Raw genomic sequence first — 13,924 nt, forward strand, 5'->3', positions numbered from 1 at the left:
TATGTGTATATGTATCAACAAAAATATAGTGAAAGCACAAATTCAGGAAAATTAATTTGAATAAACTGTAAGAAATACATTTAAGTACTTAAATAATAACAGGAATATCTCAGCTTGCTATTGAATTTTTACACAGACTGAATATTGAAAACGAAAGACAATCTTTTTATTTTGACCATTATTTTTCAGTTCTTCCAACTGCATTTCATAAGGGCTCTTGCAAAGCAGAGGTCAGAAAATAAGTTTTTGTCTCCATTAAAATTTACAAATGCTAGTGAATTTTGTACATCACTGTTTGGTCTCCATAGATATTTATCCCCATTGCTTCCCATTATATGTAAAAAACTGTGTGACTAGCATAAATAAATGTGGGAGTAAACGTCCATCCTACAGGTTATGAGATAGTGCTTATTGTGATAAAGACAAAGCAGAATGTCCAGATAAAAATCCAAAAGTCTGCTGTTGCTTGAGAAATATCAGTTGCATAAGACTTGTTTGGTGATAAGATTCAGCGGGGGTTTTCATAGGTGAATTACCAATAATTCACAGTGAACACACACACAGCATATCTAAATTTTTTTATTTTTTTTTTCCCCAGCAGTTTCTGCCGTGGTTTAGTCCATATTAATGTCCTGGTTTGAGGCACAGCAGAGTCAACTTTCTGTTCAGTGAGAGATGCTCTTGCTTACGCTCATTGTCATGGCAACCAGGATCAGCTGACTTGGCTGTTTACCCCATGGAGGAGTTGCACTTGTGGGAAGGGGTGGACAGGTCAGGTGACCTAAACTGACCAACAGGGTATTCCGTGGCACCTACCAGGATCAGTATAAAAGTGTAAAGAGAATCACCCACTAAAACTATGCCAAAGAGAAACATTACAAATCTTTTGGTCTTTCCAGAGTTCCATTTCCTCCAAAACCTGCCTTACACACAGCTTCCTCCCCAGTCTCCCCAGTGAGACTCTGAGCTTCCTTCTTACTCACTCCATCCCTGACAACACAGACAGTAAAACTCAGTCTTCTTCCCCTAAGACAGAGGAGAAAAAAACATACTTCTTTCTTTGTATGGGTGATAGAGAGAAGTTTGTTGTTTTTTTTTTAAAAAAAAAAAAGTAAAATATAAAAGTCTAAAAAATGAAAACAATAAAAATAATAACTTACATCTAACTCTTTCAATAACAGTAGTGTCACAAACCATCAAAGTCACAGATACGCTTAACTGCATTGATACTTGATTTGTATGGTTGACTGCATTGATAATAGCACTTGGGATTAGTTGAAAAGCTGGATGCTCATGAAAGAGCTATTCACTAGAAAGCTATCAGCACATTGAGCAGATTATGGTTACTACTTTTAAATAACTTGGGTTTGGAAACTCCCTTTCTCTTCTTTCCCCCAGATTTTAAAATAAATAAACAAATAAATCCTGTCTCTGAATTTTATACTGTCACACACAGTACTATCAGGCAATGGGATGAGACAGAGCAGGGGACGGCTATAGTGCAAATTTTACATGTGTTACAGAAACGAGAGTCTATCAAGCCAGTTCACTTAAAAGCCATTTATGCTCAAAGTACTTACCAAGAAACTAAAAGTGAACAAGCCCTGCAGGGCCTATTCAAAAGCATTAGCAATAAACCAGCCCCTGCTGTGTCACTTAAAAGTTACAAGTTCTAGTTTCATGTGGGAGTTACGGGGAAAGTTTGTCTCCGCTATGATTATATCTGACTGACTTTGTCCCTCTCATCATACGAAGTCTACATTTTTTTTTCATGCATAAGTGGCACACATTGTGGATATGTCTCTAATCCGCACAATTATCTACCTACACTGCTTTTCAATTAAAGGATCACAGAACGCATTGCAATAGCATATTCTTCAAAGGCCACAGTTTCTGTATGCAAGCTAAGAGTTTTGCTATCAGAAAAATGGTATGTACTGATTTTTACCTGACATTTCGTCTTTGGTATAGCTCAGCATGTACAAGAAATATGAAAGAAATAATCCTCAGTCTCTTTCCCAGACAAATATTTAATAGAACAGCAGTAGCTGTAAGTGTTGCTGGCCTTGGCTCTGAATTGAAATGTCAGTAGTAGCACTATAATGCAGCGTCTACCTGTTCACACACTTCAGAGGATGAAATCTGAGTGCTGTCCTTATAAAAAGACACTTTAACATTTATCAGTGCACAAAGGAACACACCAAAGTAATGGCACGAAAATGTTTGAATTATTACAAGAGGTTTTATGATATATTATTAGCTACATTTTCAAAGGTCAAACAGTTATGCATACTGAACAGGGAATTACAGACTGCAAAGTATTACATGTTAACCCAATTAAAGCATTTTTAGTAATATACACTTTGTCCCTCCACAGATGAAGTCTACATTCCAGAAACTCAGTAATTACATTTTGGAGGAAAAAGATAATGAATTCTGCTTATTTTTTTTCGGGGGTGGGGGGAAGCTGCTATATTTTTGTGAGTCTAGCAAAATGCAACATTCCAAATAAGCAGAATTTGGTTTAGCACCATCTTGCTTTTTGTGTGCATCTTCATCTTGAAAGCAAATCACATTAAAGATTAAAAAGAATGAGTAAATTAGCCAAGTGAGCTGGAGAAGAGAGAAAGAGAATAAAGCTGCACCTGTCATGCATATCACCGGTTCGTGATGATCATGTCAAAAGAATAATGATCAATATTATATTTTAAAAGATAAAACTTTTTTTTTTTTTTTTTTAATTCCAGGTCATTGTCAGGGTATGGCTCTGGTAGTCAGAATTACATTCAGAATTACATTACATCAGAATTACATAATTGCTTCCATTGCAAACAGGAATGAGATAAATGGGAAGGAAAAGAATTAAATTCTCAGGAGAGAAACGTACTGTTATCAGAAAACTTCAGATCCTTCTGTGCCTTTTCCTGTACTTTAAGAACTCTGAATTTTATCCCAGAGCTAAGATTGTGGTTAGATTGACAAATGCTACCAAAGCAATCTGTTCTCCTGACAAAAAATGATTGCAAAGAGAAAACCACAACCTTTATTTGTCCTTGCGACTATAATAGCATAAGTACTATATTCAAAAGGAAATCTTGTTAAAAAGACCTGTTATAAAAACCATAATGAGAATGAAAAATGTTAGGGAATCAACCAATTTATCTAGCAACCTTTATATCCTTTTCTCACGGTGCTTTTCTTTGACTCTGGACATGCTATTTTCATGACACTGCTCCAAGTTATCTTGCTCTTTTGTCTGGCAAAAGATGAGAGACAAGAACTTGTCATGCAAATCTGTGGTGCTCTATTTCAATGGTGGATGTGAGGAAAAAAACCAACGTTTACTTTGCAGAACCATTCATCAACATTCAGTTGAGACATTTTAGCAGATTTAAAAAAAGAGGAGGCCTAACAGGGAAGAGAAAGTGATTATTTATATAACTGAGTGAAATATGAACACATTTATTAGTTTCTTTCATTTCCAGAAAACCTTGTATGTACCTTATCTTTGGTAGGACTTATTTTAGCTAACTTTATCTGTTTAAAAGTAACTCACTGCTTTGCATTTTCCTTAGGTTCTTTGGACATTCGATGGGAAGAGCAGATGTCTCCAGCTGAAGATGACTATTCCCAACTCAGTAGGATCTCAATAAAGTTCAGTCTGTCTCTAGTATATGGCTACTAATATAATTCCCACAATTAGTTCTTCCAGAGTGTAGCTTCCATTTCTGTCCCTTCCATCTGCCTTTCATGTTTGTTTCCTTGGTAAGCACCCCGTCAACCTCCAGGAATAATTTTAAATTAAATAATGCTTTATTCTTTATTTATAAATGTTATGGGTTTGTGTCTTAATTTCCTGGTGAAGGTGGCAGTGTAACTCCAGCTCACTGTCTCACAGCTTAGTTTTGTGACAAAGCTCTCATATGTGTTTCTATAGCAAATTTGATTAATGATCACTTGGCAAAACTATGCTGGTCAGTGAACTTGAGTTTTTTCCAAAATGTCACTTTTAAATATGATAAATATATCTTTAATATAACAACATAACTAGGCTTAATTGTGTATTTTAAAGGTGTATTTACATGTTTCAATAGTCTCATTGCTGCGTAGAGAACTGTCAAGATATAAACATTCTTATTTCAAGTTAAAAGTACATGATAAAAAATAAACACGCCATTTACGGGAGAAGTTGTCCCAGAAGAAATCTGCACAAAAAAAATTCTCAAAGGTATATAAATACAGTAATGAAGAGGCCTGGGTCATGAAACTACAGCTTTTACTATGTTTTGACATGTCTCAAGAAACAACTGGTGGCTGTAAATTTTTAAGACTGATATAAAAGCATTGTTACAAGTTGAGAAACTGAAAATCAAAAGGGACCAGACAGTATCGTTATAAATATCTGTGATACAATGTAGTTTGCAACTAAATATAATATTTTTGTAAACAAAAGTTTCTGCTTCTTAGCAAGGATTTTATAGTCAGATCATAACAAAGATGCCATCTGCATCTTTTCACTTGATTAAGTTGGAAAAGTTATATGTTTTAATCATCACAAGAACTCCAAAGAAAACATTTATTGATAGGTATACTTTTTTAAACATTCATGGTTTTTTTGCAGAATACAGTCTGTGAGTCAATTTTGACTCCCACCTGTCATATGGTGGCCCAAGTAATCTTTCCATCTACAGGTAACAACAAGGCTGCATACAAATTTTAGATATTAACCTTTACCCAGGCCTATTACACCTTGATTGAAATTAATAACAACTATATTTAGCTGGTAAAGAATCAGTAACCTACTTTTTAAACCTGTCATTTGGCTTTTTTCTTTTATAGAAAGACATAGAAGCACCTCCAGAAAGTGATTAATCCCATCTGAACATAAATGGCTAAAATAATTGGGAGGAGTTATCCTCCGAAAGGGTCTGTTTCTTCCCTATTACTACGAAGCCAGCCTATATGACTGTAACAGGAATGAGACAGTGAAAGGAACTCTACCCATAGACGTCTAAGGGTAAGAGTACCACATAACTCAAGGAAGAAGATGCTGAAATACCTGAGCAGCACAGGATGGGATTTAGATCCGAATTTAATGATCTGTTCTAAAGTAGTCATCCAGGTTTCCTCTGTAGACAAACCCACTAATACTTTTGGTGAGTTACTTCTGAAGTGACGTTTCATGATGTGAAAATACTAAAACCAATATGGTCTCCAAGTAATTTTGAAATATGGGTATACAAAATCACACTGGTGTGGCCTTAACACCTAGGAGATTGCTTCATCTTCCAGAATGCACAGCTGGTATCTAACAAGTAACAATGGTAAAATGTTCTTGGCATGGAACAATTTTCTTTTTCTCCAAGACAGTAATGATCTGTGCTTTTCTCCTTTGGCTTTGAGGAAGAGTAAGAAGTATCAATGGTGCAATATTCCAAGGAATTTGCATCGATTAATACCTACACTGGTATTACCTTTCAGTTACCTAAGGAACATGAAGTCAGTTCCCCTTTAGTATAATTTTTAAATAAAACAGTGAAAAATGAACCAGTAGTCACTTTCTAGGGAAAACAGGTGTAGGTCAAGGTCTAGGTGTAAGCATAGGCATAGGTCTATGTGTTTTCATTGTATTACTTAAATATAAGTACTTAATTTTACACACACACTTGCTCAGTATTCAAGTATCAGTTTTGAACTGAGACCTGAATATTAAAAGGTTGTCAATGCGAATACCTCCTCTACCAGATTTTTGAAGACAGGGACAGCCATTAAACTGCAGGGACAGCCATCACCACACAGTCTTTAAGAAATTTGAATGAACTTTCATTTGATTCTTTTGGGAACAGTTTCAAAAAACCCCAAAGCCAAAACCACATCTGCCCAATAAGTTAATGGTACCAAAACTGATTCTGCATTAGCTAGTCTAACTTCTTCAAATAGTTAAATGCAAAAAAACCCTTAAAGATTGTATACTTTTATATCAGCAAGGTTCGCTATTGATGGAAAGTCATTCTACTGAATGAAAGATTTACTATCTATTTATAATTCTAAGCAGTAGAACAAAACATCAAGAGTAACAAATTAGGTGAAATGCTATACGTTTAATCATCATGCTTAAGAAAATATCTAGACAAGATGAGAGAACATGAAGTTGTGTATGGAGTATGGAGAACCACTGTGTACAAGAGAAACATAGTGAGGCAAAAAAACCCAGTTAAAACTAGACTACGTGGTAATGTAAAGAGGGAAAACATTCATAACATTAATGAAGGTTAAATTTTCATACTAGATTCTCATGTCTGATCCACTCTGCACATAGGAATCTCAGAAAAACATTTTCATTTCTATTCATAGAATCATAGAATCATAGAATGGTCTGGGCTGGAAGGGACCTCCAAAGGTCATCTAGCCAGACCTCCCTGCAGTCAGCAAGGAGACCCCCAACTAGACCAGGTTGCCCAGGGCAACCTAGGCTACTGAAGCCCCTGTGCTAATTGCATAGTAAAAAAGATTCAGGTTTGGCCCAGTGTTTCTGTTTCAGGACTGATTTGTAACTGTTATGAACTGAGACAGAGTCATTGGTAAACACTGGTGAAGAAACTGAATCAATTTCTTCACCACGCTAAAGCCTTTTTTTTAACCCAGTGACAAGGAAATATTCAGATAATCTGATTATCTCTGTACAAAACCACATCAGATTGGGTAGGTTGTTTTCAGTTTTCATTTTCAGAGTTGATTTTAAAGAAATCTCAGAAACATTTAACGTCTGCTGAAATATGATCTGAAACTAAGGAACAATAAGGCTTTTACTGGATTTTTACATATGTTAATATTTGATTATAATTCATTAATTGTTTTATGCAATCACTTGTCCAAATTTTCATGACAATATTTTAGGTCACCAGATATCCCCAAATTTAATTTTTAAAAGTGAAATTGTGTTGAATACAGTGCAGTAATGAAATATTAAACTACTTAGGGCTGATATATGAAAAACATTGTTGAAGGAAAATTTGATATCTAAGAGAAGGAAATAGCTGCAATGAATATGTGCAGTACTTCAGCATTTACAACATTAATTGTTTGTAACCAAAGCAGTTCTCCTGTGTTGATAACAAATAAACGTCAACAGCACTTCTAAGGAAATGCATGTAAATTAAGATCTATGGATTAATGTGTATCTAAGGAGCTTCAGTGTCAGAAAAGTGCCCAGCTTGTTACACAGCAGGGCTACCAGAGAAACAAGCTTTTCCTCCCATCAAAAAGCAGAAAACAAGGACAATTACATAAAGAAACTTCTATCTGCAATCAGAAATGAACAAAAAAAGGCTTTTAGAGTTTGGCTTGAGAAGACAAATATCACAGCAGTAGTGAAACAAAAAGTGCTCATTTTCCTATGCAGATAGTTTCATGTGATCTTCTGAACTGCAATTCTGTTCTATGGCTCCTGGGATGAAGAGGCAGACGTGTTGATCAAAATGTTAGTAAAGCATCAGTTGGCAATGGATGTCTGAGTGGTATTTCAATGCTCTGCCCTTTTCATCAGGTGGAGGGAGAGGTGGGAAAAAAAAAGAGGATTTTCCTACCAGACCATCATCTTACTGAAATAAACAAATATATTCTCCTTAACTCCTTGATAGATAAGCCAAAAAGTAGTTCACAAAAATAAAATCTATTTGTTACTTTTTATATGCAGAATTTTATAGGAGATACACAACAGAGAAGAAATTTTAAACAATATTTCTTATGATTTTGTACTTCAAAAAGTTAAGAACAATATCATAGTTTTAAAGAGAAAAATGTCAAGTGATTAAAAAGTGGGAAAAATGTAATGTGATTTTTCCATTGCTCTCACTTCAAAGACAGACGCTAAGTACAAAATGTAACCCAGACTTTTGATAATGTCAGACTCTGCAGCCAGATAGCCTCAAAATTCAGTCTTCTAATTGCTAGCAGCTCTCAAGACTTCCTGGGTTTTCTGTGGGGTGTTCTTGGTCTGATGAATATTGCCCAACTTGTTTTAGCTTTAGCGTAGATTTGTATAATTGTGTGGTGCAATGCTTTTTGTTACAATAATATTACAATACAATATTTCTGTAACTAATCAATTGTAAAGAAAGTAGTAGTAAGTCAACAACCCCCAGCAACAACTGGGCCCATCTGGGTTACAAGATCCTGCCTACTATGACACCTTTCTCACTTGCAAACACAAAGTGTTAAGGACAGATAATAAAATAAATTTCCTGGCCTGTTTTGAATGGACTATTGCTGAAATACTTCTGATAGGAAACTTCTGGACATATCTATTGGGATACTTTGAGTGCCCCCTGGGAACAAAGCAATATTTACTCCCACCTGTTTTAGAAAACACAAATGCAACAAGCTCTAATAGGAAAAAAAAAAAAAAAAAAGCATGATAATACAGGGAAAATCATTCCCTGTAAATATTTTAAGTTTCAATATGTTAAGTACCTGACATTTGCTAGGTACTTTAAAAAGTGCCCGATTACAGGACTAATGAACTCAGCTCCATTTGTATAAATTTTTGGTGTTAAGCTCCCCCATAACAAGAGAGAGACAATTCACAGACCAATTCATCCTGTCCCAAGATTTGTCCATTTTTCTCTTTTTTTTATACAGGGAAGATACACAAATAGCTGAGTCTGGTCACCTGTCCTTCAGATTATTAGTTAAGTGAAATGTATTAAATCCATAACAAATAGCATTCAACATTCAGCTTCCCCCTTTGTTCATGACAGGTGTTTCAGTGTGCTTTTGAGTACCACTATGTGCAGTTTATTTGAGCATTAATAAAAAACACACCTGAACAAGTAGCTTTTGCAAGGCTGGCCCACTGTTAATTTTATTATTTGTATCACAGTATCAGTATCAGCTATGTCTGTCTCTCTGTAGACAGAGGGCACAATATAACCTCTAGTCCAGAGATCTTTTGGTATTTTTTATTATAATTTTGCTGGACTTGGATAGTGAATTTGCAGAAAGGCTTCTTTTTCAGAATTTTGTTTTTTCACAGCACTTCTTCTAACACTCTGGAACAAAACGTTTTGCAGTTCTGATGCTGTGCTGTAAGCACTTGAATTTATAGGAGGCAATGTGGCATGAATCTAATTTTTGTATATATTATATAAATAAATTCACACTTGAGTAAAAACACACACAGGTGACAAAGTTTAAATCAGAATCTTGATCTTCCCCATGTTCAAAAAGTTCTGATATAATCTTTCAGGGCAGTCTCATCTCTGTCCTTAATAAGAGTACAATCGATCTGGAAGCATTAAGAAAGCTGAAATTGCTTTATGTGAAAGAATGAAAAAAAAAAAAGTAGCAGAGCTAGTCGGAATCTATTAATCTGTCAATCATCTGCTAGGAAATATGAAGTCAAATTCACAGTATTACTAGAGTGAAATTATATAGAAATAAATTTGGCAAAAATTCTGTCCAAAAAATTAAAATATAGAAGAAAGATTATTTAATTTTTTAAAAAAAATTGCTATCTGACAATTGTTCATAAAATCATCAGCTATAAAATCTAGGCATTTTCCAATTCTGATTTATAATCTCTAAGTACAAAACGTCATTTCTGCATATGGAGCTTTTTTATTCTTTCTGCAAAACTTCATGCAGCTGCAAAATGAATGATATTTAATTTGTTCAACAAAAGCATGAGTTTTTAACAGAAAAAAAATCCTACAGCATAAGATGGAAGCTTATTAACAGAAAGTAATTACAAACATGAGAAACACACTAGCAAAAGAAACGGGCAAGATTTAGTCCTCACAAGAAAAAGCTATGCATGCACTAATTCATTTTTTCTTATTGAGTAGTCTATCTAAAGAGACTTCAAAACCAGGAAAATACTATAAGGCAATTTTTCTCTCATTACTTTCATCTGGTAAGCTCAAATTCTGCCTTTGAAAAAAAAAACGTTTCTGGATATACATAAACAAAGATTTTGTTTTATAAATCTAGATAGACAATGGCTTTAAAAAGTCAGTACATTCTTGTATTTAATGTCATGTTGTGATGGGTTCATATCAGAACTTTTCACCAGTACAAAAAAATGAATGACCACCTGACTTAAAAATACTTGCTATGTTATCAAGAAAATGCTAAAAATGTTTAAAAGTTAGAGGTTATGCACACTGTATTTTACTAAATTTCATTCCTTTTTCCCCTCATTAATGTTTTTATTTTTTATTATTTACTTGGTTTAGAAAAACTACTTCTAACAGTAATAAGTTGCAGCAAATATATAAACAGCAGGTAATAAAACACATCCTCATTTACCAACATATTTTAAAAAGCATTTACCAACAGATTACAAAAGGAGAACATTTTGAAGTAGACTCTTCATTTCAAAAATGCATTTATAAAATACACGTGGAATCAAAATGCACTGTTGTTACACCATAATATTACTATTCTTTGGGGTTCCACTGCTTTTCCCAGAGATAAGAAAATAATTTTGCATGTCTCCATGGTATTACCTCACCTGTTTCTTCCTCATTTCATTCTATTTCTTTTACCTCTTTTATTATTCTATAGAAAAGCCTAATCCCCCCTGTACTATGTGTCCAGAACATTTACAGATGCATTCAGAACTCTTTTTACAGCACCTTGAGGATTAGACAGTGTTTTATTTCTGCTATTTTAAAAACAATTCTTTCAATATCTGGTAGATACTCTGCTGATCAGATTCAAACAAGATGAATAGAAATATCCCCTCTGTTGCAATGACTTACAAGTTTTATCGCCTAACTCAATAAACTCAGAGTATACCTTGTATGTTATTGGGCATTGGTGAGTTTTATGATATGAAGCATTTTTTCCTAGCTAGTTTCATATTATCCAGTTTGGAGACAAAAAAAAGTTCAATTTTACCATCCTGGTGATTTTTACTTTACTTAAACTAAACATTGTACTTGAAAAGTATAATGGAAAATTTGGACACCTACTTTTAAAGACTAACGGATATCTACAAGAGATAATATAAGGTATACCGATAATGTTTTGGTTTTTTTTTTCATATATAACTCTACAGTGGGTCCTAAACCAAATCACAGAATACCATTTAAATTCCAGATTTAGCCCACATTAAAAACCTGCTATGCAAGTAATATTTAATCCTAAGTCATTATCTAAGCCAATTAACAAAATGATGGATCCTTCACCTTGGCACATTTTTTTAAATGGAATTCTGTTCTCTAAGCATATGTATTAAGGCAATTAACTTCTTCAGCATTACCTATGAAATATTTGCTACTACTCCTGAGAACTTTACCTCAAGAAAAATCTGGCAGCTACATGACTGCCTGAAAATCTCGATGTCTGTACTTTAATTACTGAGTATATCAAGTCTCCAAAGTTGATTGCTGGGTTCTGCATCAGTCCAATGGTAAACAAAAAAAAACCCTCTTAAGTTCAATAAACTCATTACTCTCATATTTAAACAGAACAATGAAGTCAGTAAGAATTACAGGCTGGTAAACATGTAGCACACTTTCCATGAGCCAGCAATGTGCCCTGGTTGCCAAGAGTGCCAATGGAATCCTGGGCTGCACAGGGAAGAATGTGGCCAGTGTGACAAGGGGCAATGGGCTCAAGCTGGAACATAGGAAGTTCCATTCAAATATGAGAAAAAACTTCTTTACGGTGAGGGTGACGGAGCACTGGAACAGGCTGCCCAGGGAAGTTGAGGAGTCCCCCTCCTGGAGATCTTTAAAACCCGCCTGGATGCAGTCCTGCATAATGCGCTCTGGGCAATCCTGCTTTAGCAGTGGAGTTGGACTAGATGATCTCTAGAGGTCCCTTCCAACTCTGACAATCCTGTGATTCCGTGAAACATAACTTCAGTCCCTGGAAGGTGATGGAACAACTTATCCTGTAAACCATTTCCAGGCATATGAAGGACAAGAAAATTGTCAGGAAAGGAAAGGAAAAATCATGTTTGACCAACCTGATAACATTCTATGATGAAATGACTGGGTTTGTAGAAAAGGGGAACACAGTGGATATAGTCTGCCTTGTCTTCAGTAAAGCTTTTGATACTTTTCCCATAAGATCCTCATTGACAAGCTGATGGAGTATGGGTTGGATGAGCAGACAGTGAGGTGGACTGAAAACTGACTGAAAAATGGGTACAGAGTGTGGTGAACATGGTACAAAATCTGGATGGAAGCTGGTAACTAGCTTTGTACCCAACAAGTCAATACTAGGTCCAATCCTGTTCAACATCTTCATTAATAATCAAAGTGCTGGAGTAAGTTTGCTGATGATACAAAATCGGAAAGAATGGCAGAGGGTTATGTTTCCATCCAGGGGGACTTTGACAGGCTGGAACAATGAGGCCAAGAGGAACCTAATGAAATTCAACAAAGCTAAGTCAAAAATCTTGCACATGAAGAACATGCTTGGGGCTGACCAGTTGAAAAGTAGTTTTGCAAAAAAGGACCCAGGGGTTCTGGTGGACACCAAATTGAAGAAGAGCCAGCAACTTGCCCCTGCTGCAAAGGCAACTAACAGTATCCTAGGCTGCATCAGGAAGAATGCTGCCAGCAGGTTGAGGGAAGTAATCCTTTCCCTCTACTCAGCACTGGTGAGACCACACTTGGAGTACTGTGTCTGGTTCTGTGGTCCCCAGTACAAAACAGACATGGACATACTGGACAGACTGCAGCAAAGGGCCACAAAGATGATGAAAGGCCTGGATCGCCTCTTCTCTGAGGAAAGCCTGAGAGATCTAGGGCTGTTCAGCCCAGAAAAGGGAAGACTGAGGGAAATCTCATCAATATCTACATATACTTAAAGGAGGGTGCAGAAAGGACAGAGCCAGTCTTTTTTCAGTGGTGCCCAGTGACAGAACCAGAGGCAATGGGCATGAACAGAAACACAGGACGCTCTGTCTGAACATCAGGAAACACTTTTCTACTGTGAGGGCAACATAGCCCTGGCCACAGGTTGCCAGGAGGTTGTGGAGTCTTTGTCTTTGGAGATACCCAAAAGATATCTAGAGATGGTCCTGGGCAACTGGCTCTAGGTGGCTCTGCTTGAGCAGGGGTTTGGACAGGATCACCACCAGAGGTCCCTTCAAACCTCTACCATTCTCTGATTCTGTGACAAATCTGACCAGTCTAGAAGTAGAAAAACTGTATTTATTTATGTCTCTCTACCCAGCTGATCTCCTTGTTCTGTCCAGTCTTATTTCTCTCCATCAAGATTTCTCTATAGGTGAGTGTGGCTAGAAAGCAAGGTTCTAATATTACTAAATGCATTTGGAAGTCTTTCTCTTACTCAGGTCTGCCTATTTTTACAATTTGATTTTATCAAAAATTGGATAGCCTTCCTACTCTTTCCAGTTAAGAATCAGCAGAAAATATCTGACTTTAGTATATCATTCAACTGCAAGTTTTCCTTCTCACTCTCATTGTGAGATAAAAGGTCAAATGATATTGTAGAGATCTGAGGGATAGATCAACATTAACTTTTTTTTTTTTTTTTACATACCCAGAATGCACTATTGAAGTGAATTTTCTAGTCATCCTCTTTTATTTGGTTTCAGTTAAGTTGGATGAAATCAAACTGGAAGAGTCACTCCAGGAGTGCACTTAATGCACTCCCAACTGCTAATTATCATTCAGTCCATAGGACCAGACTGGAGCTAAACTGCACTAAATTGCCTCAAATATGTATATTGCTGGTCCTCCAAAGCAAATATTTTTCTCTGCAAATGTCTTCATACCAGGCCCCACTACTTGCTCCATAACAAAGTAGTACTCAACAAAGGCCAAAAGAGCGGTTGCTGCGGGTTCCAAGGAAGGGTTATGTGGGTCATGATTCTTAATCATCTGTGGATAAAAGGGCAGAAAATTCACTTATTTCATAAGAGCTCCTAAAGAAAATATTT

At 35.9% G+C, this 13,924-nt stretch overlaps 1 protein-coding gene across 8 annotated transcripts in view; it reads right to left on the bottom strand.

Annotated features, from left to right (window-relative positions):
- The window catches only part of GPC5 (glypican 5), a 730,043-nt gene that overhangs the window by 225,320 nt on the left and 490,799 nt on the right, over positions 1-13,924 (bottom strand). The window contains exon 8 of one of the 8 annotated variants that reach the window (XM_014955523.1): positions 11,779-11,877. The exons of the other annotated variants lie outside the window; for them this stretch is intronic. Coding sequence (XP_014811009.1) covers positions 11,792-11,877 — 86 coding nt within the window. The 3' untranslated portion in view covers positions 11,779-11,791. Of the gene's footprint in view, positions 1-11,778; positions 11,878-13,924 lie in introns of those variants that run through there. 8 annotated transcript variants of the gene reach the window in all.

The sequence above is a fragment of the Calidris pugnax genome, unplaced genomic scaffold (assembly GCF_001431845.1).
Source record: "Calidris pugnax isolate Ruff unplaced genomic scaffold, ASM143184v1 scaffold153, whole genome shotgun sequence".
Classification (NCBI taxonomy): Eukaryota; Metazoa; Chordata; class Aves; order Charadriiformes; family Scolopacidae; genus Calidris; species Calidris pugnax.